At 28.9% G+C, this 19,453-nt stretch overlaps 1 protein-coding gene across 1 annotated transcript in view; it reads right to left on the minus strand.

The window, feature by feature from the left end:
- The window catches only part of uex (metal transporter uex), a 75,095-nt gene extending 55,954 nt beyond the window's left edge, over positions 1-19,141 (minus strand). Inside the window, exons 1-2 of the mRNA XM_075293705.1 lie at positions 18,997-19,141; positions 18,039-18,532 (exon numbers count right to left, since the gene is read on the minus strand). Coding sequence (XP_075149820.1) covers positions 18,039-18,532 — 494 coding nt within the window. The 5' untranslated portion in view covers positions 18,997-19,141. The remainder of the gene's footprint in view (positions 1-18,038; positions 18,533-18,996) is intronic.
- Between the last annotated feature and the right edge of the window lie 312 nt (positions 19,142-19,453).

A 19,453-nucleotide genomic window follows, 5' to 3' on the forward strand; every position in this document is an offset into this window, starting at 1 on the left:
TCTGTTGTAATCACGCTACAGCCTTTAATAATTTGCACAGATTCGGTTTTTGTTTGCAGGCAGGTCAAGTACGGAGATGGGCTATATCGGTCCAAGTTTTCATATAGTCCCCATATAAACCTCCCGATTTGGGGTCTTGGGCTTATAAAAACCGTAGTTTTTATCCAATTTGCTGAAATTGGACAATAAAAATGTGTGGCATCGGTCCATCTTTTGGTATAGCCCCTATATATGTCCCGATTTTATTTCTTGGTCTTCTAGAAACTGTATTTACTTTCCGATTTGCCTGAAATTTGAAATCTAGAGGTATTCTAGGACCATAAAAAGTTGTGCCGAAAATGGTGCCTATCGGTATCCGATTTACCTGAAATTGAAAATCTAGAGGTATTATAGGACCATAAATTGGTGTGTCGAACATGGGGTGTATAGGTCCATGTTTTGGTATAGCCCCCATATAGACCGATCTACCGACTTTACGTTTTGGGCTTCTAAAATCCGTAGTTTTTATCCAATTTGCCTGAAATTGGAACTCTAGAGGTATTTTAGGACCATCAAAAGGTGTACCTAAAATGGTGCTTATCGGTCCATTTTTGCGTATAGCCCCCATATAGACTGATCTCTCGACTATACTTCTAGGGCTTCTAGAATTCGTAGTTTTTACCCAATTTGTCTGAAATTTGAATTCTAGAGGTATTTGAGGACCATTAAGAGGTGTGTCGAAAATGGCGAGTATTGGTCCATATTTTGGTATAGCCCCTATATCCGGCTGACAACAAATAGGTCAGCCGAATATAGTGTGTGTCGAACCAAGTTTTGGCTCGACACACACCATAGACCGATCTCCCGATTTAACTCCTTTGGCTTCTAGAAACCGTAGTTTTTATCCGATTTGCTCGAATATGTAATTATAGTGGTATTGTAGACCCTCAAAAATCTGTATCGCATTTATTTTTACCGGTCTATTTGCACTGAAAAAAATATTGTCGTGAGGTCACAGATTCCATGTCTTTAAAATACGAATACAAATTTTGCTTAGCATAGAAGACGCATTTCTCTAAAATAAAGTTATTTTCCCTGTCCAAAAGTCGATAAACTTTTCAATGAAGTCGTATTGTCCTTATAATTAAGTGATTTGACTTAAAAATGGGTATCTTAACATGAAAGAAAAAATTTATAGGCTAAGGTCAACTTGACTTTAATAATTCAGAAAAATTCTTTAAATTTAATGAAATTGTCTTTAAATTTGTTGTGTTTTTGCATCTTGACTACAAAGCAAAAAATCGTTCAAATATAGGACATGTTTTTCAAAACTTTATTTTAAAGAAGTTTTTTACTTCAAACATAGCATAATTTCTACTGGAAGTCGAGTCCTAATTTGGAAAATAAAGTTGCCGTTAACTCGTTTTTAAAGGACTTTGATAGCATATGAAGAAAAAAAGCTGAGAAAGCGAAAAATTAAAATTTGCTTCCTAGAAGCAAGTACACAAAACCTAAATTTAAAAGAGAATTGTGTCTTAAAAGTATCCTTACATGTATTCTCCGCTTCTTTGGCTCGGAATCAATACCAAATTTTTTAAAGTAAAGACAAAATCTTTGGAACCGAGTATGCTTTTTTTCAGTGTGGTAATGCATCGATATAGACCGATTTCTCTTCTTGGGTGTACACCCAAAGAAAAAATATTTTCCTCCGGAATGAAATCTTAGACAAACGAAATTCCCCTTTCGTATAAAGTATTTTCGTTTAGAGCAAATAATCCGAAATGTGAGAAAAATGTGACCACTGTGGTTTTAACATTTTATATAAGACGAAAGTGAGAAAAGTTGACTATTCCATATTTTCGTTCCATTTTGATTTCAATAACCGTGCCTAAAGTTGGAAATGACCCGCTCGGAAGCACTGGATTTTAGATGAATTTACATTCTAATGAATTTTTATTTCTAATCGAAGTGTATCTATGAATTACTTTCCACGTGACATTGTATTTTCATAGATATTTTCCACGGCCTATTTAGGAAAGCAGTTTCAAGCAATCTGGTGATTACATTTTTTTTAATTTGAGCACAACTTTGATTATCGGTATTTGCTTAACCCTAGACATCTTATCTACGTCTGAGAGACGTATGCGTTTTTTAGTTTTTCGCTCTCTTTCATAAAAATGAATACTGAAAATGTGATTTTTTTGTTACACAATAAATAAAAGTTTATCCAAAAACGTGTTTAAATAATTAGGATTTGTATTAAGAATCTGTGTAAGTATAAAATTAAAAAAAAAAAAAAACAAATTTTGTCAAATCTTGAAGATAAACTTTGATACGTCTCATCTTATCCGTGACTTTCAGTAGGTTAAGCTTTCTACACTGGGAAAAAAGCATACCTGGTTCCAAAGATTTTGCCTTTACACTAATAATTTCGGTATTGATTTCGAGCCAAAGAAGCGGATAATTGAAGTAAGGATACATTTAAGACCCAACTCACCTTTAAATTTGAGTTTTGCCTACTTAATTCTGTGAAACAATTTTTAGTTTCTTAGTTTTTTCAGCTTTTTTCTTCATGAGCTCCATTAAAACGCCTTAACGACAACTTAGATTTACAAATTCAGACTTCACTATAAGTAAAAATTATGCAACGTTTTAAGGAAAAACGTCTTTAAAAAAAATTGTTGAAAAATATCTCATATTTTTAAACGCTTTTTAGCTATGTAGAAATGATGCAAAAAGTCATCAAATTTAAAGAAAATATCATTAATTTTGAAGATTTCTTCAGCAATATTAAATCCAAGTTGACTTTAGTAAAACGAAATTTTCTCTGATGTTAGGATACCCAATTTTTAGTCGAATCGTTTAATTATAAGGACAAACGACTTCATTGAAAAGTTTATCGACATTTGGACAAGGAAAAAAACTTTATACCACAAAAACTCGTATTCAATGCTAAGCAAAATTCACATTCGTATTTTAAGGACATGAAATCTTTGTCCTCAAGACAATATTTTTTTCAGTGTGTGGTTAATGGCATAGGCGTAGTTAAAGACGGTTTTATGGGTGTGTCATATCTTCGTGAGTATGTCGCTCTCGATTACGAGTTCAATGTTGGTTGGTCTGCAGAAATAGGGATCAACCAAGTCAGTTAGGTGTCCATAAATCGATTGTAGTCTTTCTTCCATTGTTGGTTTAGGAAGAGCAATATTGAAAGTAGATTTTACTACGCCACAGATTTGGATCTTCGCTGCTGGGTCATGATATGATTGCAAACTTATAGTACAAAACTCTTCTCCATTTTCGCGAGCGGTTCTGAGGTTTAAGCGAGACACCAGGGACCGAAGGATTTTGTGAGGGCCGTGTGTAGTCAAAACTTTTGCTAGAGCAGTGGGAAGGAAAACGTGCCTTTTGGGTTTTGTGTGCAACCTCTCGTGCACCAGTGATTTTGTCCATAAATCGATTGTAGTCTTTCTTCCATTGTTGGTTTAGGAAGAGCAATATTGAAAGTAGATTTTACTACGCCACAGATTTGGAGATTCGCTGCTGGGTCATGATATGATTGCAAAGTTATAGTACAAAACTCTTCTCCATTTTCGCGAGCGGTTCTGAGGTTTAAGCGAGACACCAGGGACCGAAGGATAATAGTTGCATTCCGGCAGAATTAAGCATCAGTCTTGTTTTGTGAGGGCCGTGTATAGTCAAAAATGTTGCTAGAGTGGTGAGAAGGAAAGCGTGCCTTTTGGGGTTTTTGTGCAACCTCTCGTGCACCAGTCGTTTTGAACTCTTTTTGGACGAGGGCTGTGAGACAGATTGACGACAAGAGAAGTCCGATTGACTTGTGGCAGTGACTTTTCGTGATGCGGATGATTGAGTGTGATATTTTCTGGGGACTGGTTCAACCCATTGGAATCGGCTCCTTGAAATACCCTCACAATTCTACCTAGACACCATTCGTTAGGGGGAAGATTATCTTCCTTTACAATGACAAAGTCGTTAATTTTCAAATTGTGTTGAGTAGTTTTCCACTTGTATCGCCCTTGGAGCTCACAAACGTATTCAGTTTTCCAACGCCTTGCAAATTGGTTTTTAATCTTTGCCACCTATTTATTAAAGTCAAATCATCAGAATACTCTTGGGGGATAGCGATTAAAATAGCTCCCCTCAATAAACGACCAGGAGTCAGTGGAATCAATTCAGTTGGGTCTTCGCTAATCGGGGACAGAGGTCGAGAGTTTAGAATACTTTCAATTCTAATTAGCAAGATGGAAAAGTCCTCGAAAGTGAATCTCAAATTAGAAACAACTTTCTTTAAGTGGGTTTTCATGCTTTTTACCGACGCCTCCTGGCTCACCGACGGGGAATTGAACCCCGGTCTTCCACGTGACAGGCGGGGATACTAACCACTATACTTTCTTCGCTGTCCGTTTTTGCAGAAATTTATGGAAGGTTAATTATGAGCGTGTACAGATCACACGCTTACTGAAACATCGAGTAGGATAAAGTAATTTTGGCTTCACATCTTCACAATGAGCACACATTGTAGCTTCTAACTCTCACGAGAATGTTGCTAGCTACGCCAATATTTTATTGACAATTGTGACAAATAAAAATTAAAAAAAAAAAAAAAAAATATTTTATACAAAAATTTTGGAAATATTCCATTTGTTTTAAATGTATGACAGAAAAGTATCGAAATAAATGGTCCTCGTAATTGATGGTAAATATTACTTCAATTATTCTTGCGAACCGTCGTAACATATTTCCTCATATTTCGAAGTCTACATCGATACATTTTTAAATTTCCCACTTGTTGAACACATTGTTGGGAAATTTAAATCAATGTGAGTGACAATAAAAGTTTCAATATGGCGACTGACATTTTTATTTTTGTACTAAAACTTACTAAATATGCCTTGGGTATTTTCCAATGTTTTGATTCATGGAATTGTTTTGGAACATATTCTTCAATGTACTACCTTTTTCATCACAAAATTGGTTTAATTTTACACATTTTTTTGTTTGTCTTTTAATATTGTTTATTTACAACTAGTCAATCTATGTGTTAAGCATATATTTTGCCAAGGCTAAAAAGTTTGCGTAAAGAATGTGTCAACGTTTGCAGAAAATGAAATGCAAACTCAATAAAAATCAACGACCTAAGAAAGCAAAGAAATAAAAAACCAAAACGTAAATAACTCAAAGCATTCTTTTGAAATTTCTTACAAGGTTTTGTTTATATTTTTGGCAGAAAATTCAATTGTAAGCGATATTAAAAAAAAAAAAAAAAAAAACAGAACACAAAAATAAACACACACAATCAATATATGGCGTAAAATTTATAACAGGATGTCGCATTTTTCTTTTTCGAAAACTGAAACACAGAAAGGGGAAAAGCGTGATCACAAAAGTAGTGATAATGCAACACCGAATACAATTAGCCTAGACTTACTTATAGTTTACTTTATAGTTTACTTAATCTATCAAATTGATCTTTTCGCTATTGTAATTTCTATGAACAATATTCTTAAACATTTCAAAATATTCACCATTTTCCAGAGACAGGATATTCCTCCAGTAGAAATGTCGTTCAGGAGGAAATTCCTCCTGAACACGTTCTTTATATATAAAATATATAAATTAATGTTTAATTCATTTTTATTCGAGCTTTATGGACAAAGAAGATTAAGGAATTTTTGTGAAAATTTTATTTCTATAGAAAATTTTGTCAACATTTTATTTCTATAGTAAACTTTGTCAAAATTTTATTTCTTAGCAAATTTTCTATAGAAAATTTTGTCAAAATTTTACTTCTATATAAAATTTTGTCAAAATTTTATTTCTATATAAAATTTTGTCAAAAATGTATTTCTATAGAAAATTTTGTCAAAATTTTATTTCTATAGAAAATTTTGTCAAAATTTTATTTCTATAGAAAATTTTGTCAAAATTTTATTTCTATAGAAAATTTTGTCAAAATTTTATTTGTATAGAAAATTTTGTCAAATTTTTATTTCTATAGAAAATTTTGTCAAAATTTTATTTCTATAGAAAATTTTCTCAAATTTCATTTCTATAGAAAATTTTCTCAAATTTTATTTCTATAGAAAATTTTCTCAAATTTTATTTCTATAGAAAATTTTCTCAAATTTTATTTCTATAGAAAATTTTCTCAAATTTTATTTCTATAGAAAATTTTGTCAAAATTTTATTTCTATAGAAAATTTTGTAAAAATTTTATTTCAATAGAACTTTTTCTCAAAATTTTATTTCTGCATTGTTGTTGTATTTTATTGCAGCTTAAAACCATACATTGACTAAACTACAAGTGTAGCTTAACCAACAGAGGAAAAGAATGTTTGTCAAATTTATTTGGGCAAAGCCCTATAGACTGCAAGATGGTTGGATGGACGCACGTTTCGGAATTACCACATTCCTCATCAGCAGCAAAACTATCAACCAATTACCAGAATAAATTCAGGCAGTTTATTAAACCCAACAAAAACCACACTTGAACCCTCCGAAAAAAGGTTTTACATTGATAGCCGGCTTATGTCGAAACAAACATATCTCTTTTCCTATGTCACTATCAAATCATCGATTTGAATTCAGTTGGCTGGGTTTATTTTGAGCTTGCCTCCTCTTCTTTTTCCATTCGTTTTGTTTTGTTATTGTTGGTTTTGTTCTTTAAGCATTGGTTTTGTTTTTTATTGCAGCTTAAAACTATACATTGACTAATCTACAAGTGTAGCTTAACTAACAAAAGTCAAAAGTTTATTTCCATAGAAAATTTTGTCAAAATTTTATTTCTATAGAAAACTTTGTCAAAATTTTATTTCTTCAGAAAATTTTGTCAAAAGTTTATTTCTATAGAAAATTTTGTCAAAATTTCATTTCTTTAGAAAATTTTGTCAAAATTTTATTTCTTTAGAAAATTTTGTCAAAATTTTATTTCTTTAGAAAATTTTGTCAAAATTTTATTTCTTTAGGAAATTTTGTCAAAATTTTATTTCAATAGAAAATTTTGTCAAAATTTTATTTCTATAGAAAATTTTGTCAAAATTTTATTTCCATAGAAAATTTTGTCAAAATTTTATTTCTATAGAAAATTTTGTCAAAATTTTATTTCTATAGAAAATTTTGTCAAAATTTTATTTCTATATAATATTTTTTCCAAAATTTATTTCTGTAGAAAATGTTGTCAAAATTTTATTTCTATAGAAAATTTTTGTCAAAAGTTTATTTCTATAGAAAATTTTGTCAAAATTTTATTTCTATAGAAAATTTTGTCAAAATTTTATTTCTATATAATATTTTGTCAAAATTTTATTTCTACATAAATTTTTGTAAACAATTTTATTTCTATATAAAATTTTGTAAAAATTTTATTTCTATAGAAAATTTTGTCAAAATTTTATTTCTATAGAATATTTTCTCAAAATTTTATTTCTATAGAGCTTAGACAAGATAATATCACTCTGTGCTGGGTACCTTGACATTATGGAATAATGGGAAATGAAGAGGCGGATATGTTGACTAAAGAAGGCGCACGCGGGAAACTGATATGGGACGACAAGAGCCGTAAGAACTCTGATTTTCTGATGGATACTAGCAGAGGTGATCTGAGAGCATTGAAAGGCATAAAAACAGGACAGAACACACTTGTAAAACACATGGTAAGGATTGGCTAAATAACAGACGATATTTGTTGATGGTGTCTGGACCCAGGTGCCAATGTCCAGTATTATCTTTTAGAAGAAACAAGATACTGGGCTCCTTTTTCTTTCATGATATAACGGATGTACGGAACTGCAACATGAAGGATATAATTGCCTTCATCAAGGCCTCAGGATGGAAGACCTAGGAAACCTTTCTTTTGAACTCGCCTGAAAACTCAAATGATTGATGAGGACGGAGAAGAACAACTATGAGGAAACATAATGGATCAACATGGTCGAAGTGGGAGACAACCCTTTTTGCTACGGGCTGGTCTCATCCTCCATAACATAACCTAACCATTTCCATTGGGGTGAATGAACTTTTTTCATACACTCAAAAAACAGTAAACCCACCAGTAAAGAAAATTTTAGTTGATTTTAGGAAATTTTGACGACACTATATTACAAACGCAGATGTCACGCCGATTTCACAAAAATAAGTAGATATTTTTCCACAAATTCAAGAAAATTTATTAGACATAATTATTTTTTTTTTATTTATTTAAAAAAATTCGAAGTTTGAAGGAAAAATTAGGAGATCCAAATTGCAAAAATGTCATACAAAGTTCATGATGGGCAATGCGCCCATCATGAACTTGGTAAAATTTACAAATTTTAAGAAATTCGGAACTATTTTGTGGGAGACATGAATTTAGGAAATCTTTATGCTTCATTTGTGTATAATGTTTCACCCTTTTTTAGTTAATATAGCTAACGTTGACAACAAATTATTAGTCAAGAAAACTTTCTCAAAATATAATAATTCCATGAACTAAAATAGAATTAAATTGGCTTTAGTGCCATATAGGGTTCACTTATATTTTTAAGTGTAGTCTTTAGTATATATCTGGCTGAGATAGATAACTCTATTTGGGCCCTAACCCTGCTAACTCTTAATGGAGAAAACATATAGGAGTTATTCTCCTGCAATTATTTCTCTATAATAAATTTATTCCTATCTACAAGTAATTACATTATTTTCTAATAATGATAATTATATATTATTAACATGAACATACATTTTTTTAAATTGTTTGTAGAATTAATTAATCGTTCATAAACACGTCGAACATCATCAACGTGATGTTGGCGATAACGAGTTGTGCGTAAATTTCTTAAATAAATGTATAAATATGTACATAGAAAAAATGTTGATTTGCGTCCCTCATTTCATTCAATATAAAGGGTGGTTAAATTGTAAGGGCCGATGTTAAATGTGAAACACACCTAAACGCCAAGTTTTTTTCTGAATTTTATTTGACATTTCTCTATTTCAGACTTACTCAATTTGAACCATGGAGAGATACACAATCCAACAACGTGTTAGATGGTTCCAAGAAATGGCAACAGTGGATGATCAATTTTCGAAGAAATTCATCTTCAGTGATGAGGCACATTTTCACCTCAGTGGATTCGTCAATAAACAGAACTGCCGCATTTAGGCGAATGAGAATCCAAGAGTGATTGTCGAAAAACCAATGCACCCATAAAGAGGGGCTGTTTGGTGCGGTTTATGGGCTGGCGGCATCATCGGGCCGTATTTTTTCCAAAATGAGGACGGTCAGGCAGTTACTGTGAATGGTGTTCGCTATCGTGAGATGATAACGAACTTTTTATGGCCCGAATTGGAAGATATGGATGTGGGCGATATGTGGTTTCAGCAGGACGGTGCCACTTGCCACACAGCTAACGAAACAATGGCTCTTTTGCGCAACAAATTCAATGGCCGTGTTATCTCACGTAATGGCGATGTCAATTGGCCGCCAAGATCATGTGATTTGACACCGTTGGACTTTTTTCTTTGGGGTTATTTGAATGAAAAGGTGTACGTCGATAAGCCAGCAATATTTCAAGAGCTAAAGGATGAGATAATTCGGCACATTAACGGCATAGAACCTCCATTATGCCTCAGCGTCATCGAAAATTTGGACCATCGGATGAAGGTGTGCCACTGAGGTCGCGGCGCCCATTTGGCCGATATTTTGTTCCATACATAATTGATTAACCAATATATAATAATAATAAAAAAAAAATTACAATAATTTCCTAAATAGTTTGTGTTTTATTCAAAATCAACATCGGCCATTGAAATTTTAACCACCCTTTAGATCTAGAATCTTGCAATAAAACTTCACGACACATACTGGCCAATATTGGAAATTTAATCTCCTAACCCATTAGTCAAATATCATGCCCAGACCCTGATATGAGTCCCTTTATATATTTATTTCTGCGAAAATTTTGTCAAAATTTTATTTCTGCGAAAATTTTGTCAAAATTTTATTTCTATAGAAAATTTTGTCAAAATTTTATTTCTATAGAAAATTTTGTCAAAATTTTATTTCTATGGAAAATTTTGTCCAAATTTTATTTCTATAGAAAATTTTGTCAAAATTTTATTTCTATAGAAAATTTTGTCCAAATTTTATTTCTATAGAAAATTTTGTCAATTTATTTCTATAGAAAATTTTGTCAAAATTTTATTTCTATAGAAAATTTTGTCAATTTATTTCTATAGATTTCTATAGATTTTTTTGTCAAATTTTTATTCTACAGGAAATGTTATCGAAATTTTATTTTTATAGGAAAAATTTTATTCTTTTAGAAAATTTTGTCAATAATTTAAATTTAGATGGGGGCTTTTGTAGTTTCCATTTCAGCATTTTAAACTGTGCTCCGACAACCATTTCTTTACTATTTTCTAAGTACATATTGAGTTTCCTGTCTTATTGAAAAATGACTCGCTCCTCAAGATAGGCGCAAACCTCCATAAACGTAGGTAAGTTTGATTGCAAAATATCAAGGTCTCCTTTTTCATGATTCCTTATCATTAACCAGAGGCCAAGATTGCCACCATCTCAATAGCATGAGGCTCCCTCCTCCAAGTTTAACGGTTTGCTTAACGTGGTTTATTTGGATACTTTTCGTTACCAGGTCATTACCAGTAATATTCTGAGGGCGTTGCCAGTAATGTTCTTTTGCATCGGATGGAAAACGGTTTATTTTTGTTCCCTCTGACCATATAACTTATTTCCAGTTATCAACGGTCCAATTTTTGTGGGCTTAACTAGACATTTTCTATTTAATAAAGATTGCAAAAAGGGAAAATATTCACTCGGTTTTGCTCCCCATAGCTTTAATATAAAAATTGTAGATATTTAATAGCAAACAAACCAAAATTATATGTTAAAAAAATCAATATTAATATAATCGATACGGTTTTTTATGAGTGTAACGTATATATTATTAAAAATTTTTTTTTTGTGTTCACACCAATATACTGTTTAATATGATCTTCTATACGATGACGATATAGCCAAATAAAAAGCTATACATCATTATACAATCCACAAAAAAAAAATTAAAATTAAATATATGTTTTGTGATAGACATGTACAAGTAAATAGAAGAAAAAAAATGATATGCGTTAGATTGTATAAATTGTCTTTATCAGTAAAGGCATTGAATTATTATATTGATATCATTTTAAAAGTAATATTCAATATTTTATACATGGTTAGTACGATGATTATCTTCTTTTTATACTTAAAAAAATCAGATACGTTAATGAAAAACAAAACTATTGGGATACAAACAAATTTACCAGAGGTATTGATTGTTTCAATAAAAATCTAAAATGAAGGACAACGATAGTGATAATAAATCTTAAACAAAATGAAATTATTATTTTTTTTATAATATCAGTTATGAATTGTAGTAGTAGAGCAGACATCTTGAAATACTATTTACTATTGTTTTTATTTAGCAGTACTTCAGAGTAAATTGAAAACAAATTGCGACAATTAAAATTTGTGTATTTAATAAACGCAATGAGACATATTTTTCTTTTTTTTTATTTGTCACGTAAACATCACCATAAAATTATTAAAATTATGGGCGTTTCTGTATGATATAAAAGAGCATAATAGCTTATTTATGTATTTTTAATTACCTGAGCAAAAGGAATTAATTCCTACCATATCAATAATACCATCCTTCAATTTTTTGTCAAAATTTTATTTCTTTAGAAATTTTTGTCAAAATTTTATTTCTTTAGAAAATTTTGTCAAAATTTTATTTCTTTAGAAAATTTTGTCAAAATTGTATTTCTTTAGAAAATTTTGTCAAAAATTTATTTTTTTTTTAGAAAATATTGTCAAAATTTTATTTCTATAAGAAATTTTGTCGAAATTTTATTTCTTTAGCAAATGTTGTCAAAATTTCATTTCTTTAGAAAATTTTGTCAATTTTATTTCTATAGAAAATTTTTGTCAAAATATTATTTCTTTATAAAATTTTGTCAAAATTTTATTTCTCTAGAAAATTATGTCAAAATTTTATTTGTTTAGAAAATTTTGTCAAAATTTTATTTCTTTCGAAAATTTCACGTCAAAATTTTATTTCTTTAGAAAATTTTGTCACAATTTTGTGGTTAGTATGAAAACATTTTTTATTATTTTACCTTATTAATTTCAATTACTACTTGTATAAAAAGGTAGAACTTACAAACAATGGACTTTCATAGTAGTAGAAGAACCTTATTGAATTTATAGAAAATTTGTCAAAATTTCATTTCTTTAGAGAATTTTGTCAAAATTTTATTTCTATAGGAAATATTGTCAAAACTTTATTTCTTTACAAAGTTTTATCAAAATTTTATTTCTTTAGAAAATGTTGTCAAAATTTTATTTCTTTAAAAACGTTATCAAAATTTTACTCCTTTAGAAAATTTCGCAAAAATTTTATTTTTTTTAGAAAATTTTGTCAAAATTTTATTTCTATAGGAAATTTTGTCGAAATTTTATTTCTTTAGAAAATTTTGTCAAAATTTTATTTCTTTAGAAAATTTGTCAATTTTATTTCTATAGAAAATTTTAGTCAAAACTTTATTTCTTTAGAAAATTTTGTCAAAATTTTATTTCTCTAGAAAATTATGTCAAAATTTTATTTGTTTAGAAAATTTTGTCAAAAATTTTATTTCTTTCGAAAATTTCATGTCAAAATTTTATTTCTTTAGAAAATTTTGTCAAAATTTTGTGGTTGGTATGAAAAAATTATTTATTATTTTATCTTATTAATTTCAATTACTACTTGTATAAAAAGGTAGAACTTACACACAATGGACTTTCGTAGTAGTAGAACCTAACACGAAATTTAAAACTTTTAAAAATATTGAATTTATAGAAAATTTGTCAAAACTTTATTTCTTTAGAAAATTTTGTCAAAATTTTATTTCTATAGGAAATTTTGTCAAAACTTTATTTCTTTACAAAGTTTTGTCAAAATTTTATTTCTTTAAAAATTTTGTCAAAATTTTATTTCTTTAGGGAATTTTGTCAAAATTTTATTTCTTTAAAAAAAATTATCAAAATTCTATTTCTATAGGAAATTTTATTTCTATAGAAAATTTTTGTCAAAATTTTATTTCTTTAGAAAATTTTGTCAAAAGTCAATTTCTTTAGAAAATTTTGTCAATTTTTTTTAGAGAATTTTGTCAAAATTTTATTTCTATAGAAAATTTTATCAAAATTTTATTTCTACAAAATTCAAAAATTTGTGGTTAGTATGAAAAAATATTTTATTATTTTATCTTATTAATTTCAATTACTACTTCTATAAAAAGGGAGAACTTACACACAATGAACTTTGGTAGTAGGACCTAATACGAAAATTAAAACTTTTTCAAATATTGAATTTAAAGAAAATTTGTCAAAATTTTACTTCTATAGAAAATTTTGTCAAAATTTTATTTCTATAGAAAATTTTGTCAAAAGTTTATTTCTTTAGAAAATTTTGTCAAGATTTTATTTCTATAGAAAATTTTGTCAAATTTTTTTTAGAAAATTTTGTCAAAATTTTGTGGTTGGTATGAAAAATTTATTTACTATTTTATCTTATTAATTTCAATTACTACTTCTACAAAAATGGAGAACTTACTCACATTGACTTTGGTAGTAGGACCTAACACGAAAATTAAAACTTTTAAAAATTTTGAATTTATTGAAAATTTATCAAAATTCCATTTCTATAGGAAATTTTGTCAAAATTTTATTTCTATAGAATATTTTTGTAAAAATTTTATTTCTTTTAATTTTGTAAAAATTTTATATCTATAGAAAATTTTGTCAAATTTTTATTTCTATAGAAAATTTTGTCAAAATTTTATTTCTATAGACGATTTTGTCAAAAGTCTATTTCTTTAGACCATTTTGTGAAAATTTTATTTTTTAGAAAATTTTTGGCAAAATGTTATTACTTTAGAAAATTTTGTCAAAATGTTATTACTTTAGAAAATTTTGTCAAAATTTTATTTCTTTAGAAAATTTTATTAAAATTTTATTTCTTTAGAAAATTTTGTCCAAATTTTATTTCTTTAGAAATTCTTCTCAAAATTTTATTTTTATAGAAAATTTTGTCAAAATTTTATGTCTTTAGAATATTTTGTCAAAATTTTATTTTTATAGAAAATTTTGTCGAAATTTTATTTTTATAGAAGTTTTATTTCTATAGAAATTTTTATTGAAATTTTATTTCGATAGAAAATTTTATCCAAGTTTTTATTCCTAAAGGATATATGGAATATTAAAAAAAAATCTACCAAAAAGACCAAGAATTCTACCACACGGTATAAAATCTACCATTTTTGGTAGAATTCTAATAACTTTGGCAACCGTGGGAGGTATATAGTTGGTAATATCAATAATGCAAAAAATATAAAATAAATTAAGCTATATAGACACGAAGTTATGTGTGTAATTCTTTTTATCCCATTGTAGGCCAATAGACAAGTTAAATAAATCCATCTCATTAAAACAACACTAGACCATTTCAATAATAAAACAGAAGAAGAAAAACACAAATAAAAACAAGACCCACCCCAAAATATGTTGCTCTTGCCTCCAATTTCATTTCATTTCTAGACGACTGTGACGGCGATGACGATGATATTTCATTTTACAACAATGTGTACGTCACACGATTGACCTTAGCACAATAAAAAGAGCCAGAAAAACCAAAACACAGCCAACAAATCGAATACGAATAAATAAACGGGCGTGCGCCACTACCGAGATTATGTAGGGAAAATGGGGATATGTCATGCTGGGAGGGATTATGAGGCTAAAAAAAAGAACCGAATACAATAGGTTTGCGCCAAAATCCAATGTAGCTTTAAATCATCTAGGTGCTAGAAAAGTGTTTTTTTTTTTGCATTTGTAGTTGTGAACGAATCAGAATCCCTTGCAGCCGATGATTATTAATACCATCCTCAATTATTTTATTCAGGGTTAAAAAAAATATTTGTGCCAGCATATCTCAAGAATATATCAAAAAATCGTTGACGTCTCAATATTATATAGATAAATCGTTCCACCTATAATGCTATAGATATCACAGAACAGGGGCTAACAATCTTGTTTATAGATGAAGAGCAAAACCCCAAAGCCATACATTACTATGTACAAACCCTTAGATTGAAGGTTAAGCTAGCCGGCCCGGGCTATGCCTGTAAATAAAAAAATAACACAGACATATTCGCTTTATTTTTATGTGAAAGCGAACATAGTAATAAACATCGAACAGCTGGCATCTACTTGTCTGTCATCATACATTTAGTTCACAATAAATGGGCGACAAAAATTCCCCAAAAGAATATAAAATATGCTAAAGTTCTCTACCATTCTCTCATCTGGCAGCCAAAACTAGTATACGAACGTAAACTTTACAAATTCGAAAGAACAAACAAAATATAATATTGGAATATTTATACAAAGCGTATACAATACATGTACAGGTGACGACAACGTCGTCCGTGTAAAACCTGAAGACATAAAATCTTTATTGAAACAAATACGAAAATCCGGAGAAACAAAATAATAAATTTATACAGATGAGAATTACTTCTTTTGTATTACATTAAACAAAGAAAATATTGGGGGGAAATTGAGGAGTGAATTTTTTTCTCAGAATATTGTTTTTGGAAATTTCTCTTACTATTGCTGTCAAAATTGTGCGAATGTTGCGCTTTGGTTTCGATAATTTTAACGCAATTTGGTTACGATCACCAAAGCGCAATATAAATTTTTGTCAAAATTTCATTTCAATAGAAAATTTTGTTAAAAAAGTTTATTTCTTTAAAAAAATTTTGTCAAAATTTTATTTCCTAAAAAATTTTTTTAATATTTTATTTCTTTAAAAAATTTTGTCAAAATTTTATTTCTTTAAAAAATTTTGTCAAAATTTTATTTCTTTAGAAAATTATGTCAAAATTTTATTTCTATAGAAAATTTTGTTAAAATTTTATTTCTATAGAAAATTTTGTGAACATTTTATTTCTATAGAAAATTTTGTCAAAATTTTATTTCTATAGAAAATTTTGTCAAAATTTTATTTCTATAGAAAATTTTGTGAAAATTTTATTTCTTTAAAAAATGTTGTCAAAATTTTATTTCTATAGAAAATTTTGCAAAATTTTATTTCTATAGAAATTTTCTTTCAAAATTTAATTTCTATAGATTTTTTTTTAAATTTTATTTCTTTAAAAAATTTTGTCAAAATTTTATTTCTTTAGAAAATTTTGTCAAAATTTTATTTCTTTAAAAAATTTTGTCAAAATTTTATTTCTTTAAAAAATGTTGTCAAAATTTTATTTCTTTAAAAAATTTTTTTCAAAATTTTATTTCTATAGAAAATTTTTTTTTTTCATTTTATTTGTATAGAAAATTTTATCATAATTTTATTTCTATAAAAAATTTTGTTAACATTTTATTTCTATAGAAAATTTTATCAAAATTTTATTTCTATAGAAAAATTTTTTTTTTTCGAAATTTTATTTTTATAGAAGATTTTATTTTTATTTTGTTATTGTTGGTTTTGTTCTTTAAGCATTGTTGTTGTTTTTATTGCAGCTTAAAACCATGCATTGACTAAACTACAAGTGTAGCTTACCCAACAGAGGAAAAGAATGTTTGTTAAATTTATTTGGGCAAAGCCCTATAGACTGCAAGATGGTTGGATGGACGCACGTTTCGGAATTACCACATTCCTCATCAGCATCCTCTACTTGCAGCAAAACTATCAACCAATTATCAGAATTTATTCTCAATTTATTATCAGAATTTATTCTGAATTTATTCTGGTAATTGGTTGATAGTTTTGCTGCAAGTAGAGGATGCTGATAATGCTCATAAGTAATAAGGCCAACTCTTCATAGTCGTATAGATGATTCTCTAACGTAAGTAATAAGACCAACTAGAAGAAAAATGACAAAGTTATAAGCAATTGAGTGAACAAATCCGATGTCAAATCATGCAAACATTGCAGTGACACCTCTTAGAGAAGCTTTGAAACACTCAGAAATGTCACCAGCATTACTTTTTGGTGTTCGATCGAAGCAGGAATCGAACCCACGACTTTGTGTATGCAAAGCGGGCATGTTAACCATTGCACCACGGTGGCTCCCCTTGTAGTACAATTTTAAACTTTTTATTACAATAAACGTAAGAGTTTTATCTAAACAAATTTTAGATCACTTGGTACATATAAAACTATTGAAAGTATTTTACGAAAATTATCCGAATAATAATATGAATAAAACACACTGAATATGAAACTTGCGACCAATTGTCGTTGTTTATAGATCAGATGCATTATAAAGCTGTCATACGTGTATTTAAAATTACAAAAATAACGGGTACACAGAAAAAAAATGCAGGAAAATTTTTCCAATTAAAATCTTAATTGAGTTTTAAAAAATATTCAATTAAAAATTTAATTGAATCAACAAATTTTTTAAATTGAAATAAAAATCAATCACACAAATTAATAGTATCAATTAATTTTTTAATTGAATCAATTAATTTTTTAATTGACTGTCAATTAATTTTTTAATTGATACTATCATTAATTTCGTGATTGAATCAGAATTTTTTTTTTGTGTAGCTCAGAGTTGTTTGGCTTTAAACAGGTGTCCTCATATGGGGACATATGGCGGTAATGAGTTAGTAAATGTGTGGCTCCAATAAAAATATTAATATCGAGACGACTGGCCGAAAAGTCGAATTTTGGATTATGATTAAATCCTCACGTAGGAAGATAGTTTTACATGCGATCAATAAAATAAAAGCGAGCGATCATATACACAAATTTACAATACAACGGCAATATAAATTAATAAATTTGGCCTATATTTAAGCGTGACCTAATTGCAATCTGTGATGGTAAGACAACAATATTTTTATTTTCTACAAATGAAGAGACAAATGTATGTCATCATCCTATGTTGGAGGTTATGATCTATTTGGAGATAATACTAATTATTTTTTATTATTGATATTTCATATTTACCTGGTGTCCAATGATGATTCTGCCAATTTCGGCAACAACATGCTATGAGAATCATTCAGTTTCAAATGGATGTTTTTGTTATTTAACGCACTTATTAGTTTTGTCGACGATGTTGTTGTTGTTGGATCGTCAACATTTGTGTGTGGTTGATTTCTTAATGAATCACCACCGCTATTAACGGCACAAATACTGACATGGAACGCACTTATAAAAATCATAAGAAAAATCAATGCATGCGACGTATGGACGCGACACGGAGAGTTTCTTTGCGCGAACATATATGACAGAAAACTTTTCAAACTGGAAGAAATAGCCGGAGTAGCACTTATCTGAGAGTGTGTGTTGAAAATCCCATCTCGAGGACGTTCCATTGATTTTTCCCTTGGTTTTAGTTGTTCCATTGAAACCAAGGATTTTCGTTCTTTGGTCGTTGGTTTGCTTAATGCATTCTTCGTAATATTGGAATTTCTAGTCCGAAAATTATCCACATCCATCTTAAATAATAAATTAAATCAATATACACTTGTTTCTATTACACGTACAAGATATGGTACGAAACTGTGAAGAATAATTTATTAGGCTTGTTTTCTTTTAGTACTGGATAATCAAGCCCCCCGAGAGGGACAATAAGAAAACACCGTACACTTCCATTCAGGACTTTTTTAAAAAATTGAGCAATACTAGCAGCGCAGCATCAGCTGTTTAAATACAACACAGAAATTCTAAGTGAAATTGTTTAAAAATCCATAAATATTTGCTATTGCATTTGTTTATGAGCCAATCACATTTGTTTGGTTAAATAAATCAAAATATATAGCTCTTATGAATCGAAGAAACAAAACATCACTTGGAAATATTGCCCAGATTTCTGCTGATATGATTTCTGAATAGCTCCAGTACTAAAAGAAAACAGGTCTATTGTAATCGAAAATTCGATGCACTTTATATTATTAAACACCTGTTCTTTTTATTCTTAATGTAAGAAAATAAATAATATATTAATTTTTCGTTATGTTGCTAAGGTGTCTTAGAACCTTTGCTTTTAGTCTCGTTTTTTTAATTTGCAGTATCCGCTCAGTAAAATACGGTCTAAAGTTGTTAAATTGTTCGGTTCGACTTCTTATTCTTCATCGTGCGCTAGTGAAGGAATTTCTTTATCGATTGTAGCCGAAAATCGATTTGTTGTGATTGTAATCGATTGTGTAATCGGGTATTTTAGACGAGTCTACAGCAGGCAGAGCGCTAATGTCGGGTAATACTACGTTCGCACTAGACACGAAATCTTGCTATTTAGAAACAAAATCTCTTTACAAATCTCAAGTGTTCAGACTGACAAAATAACGAGATTTCGTAGATTTGAGGATTTAACAGCTGTTGGTAAATATATAAATACAAACACAAACCCGTATGTGTAC

Source organism: Haematobia irritans, chromosome 2 (genome assembly GCF_050003625.1).
Source record: "Haematobia irritans isolate KBUSLIRL chromosome 2, ASM5000362v1, whole genome shotgun sequence".
NCBI classification, from domain to species: Eukaryota; Metazoa; Arthropoda; class Insecta; order Diptera; family Muscidae; genus Haematobia; species Haematobia irritans.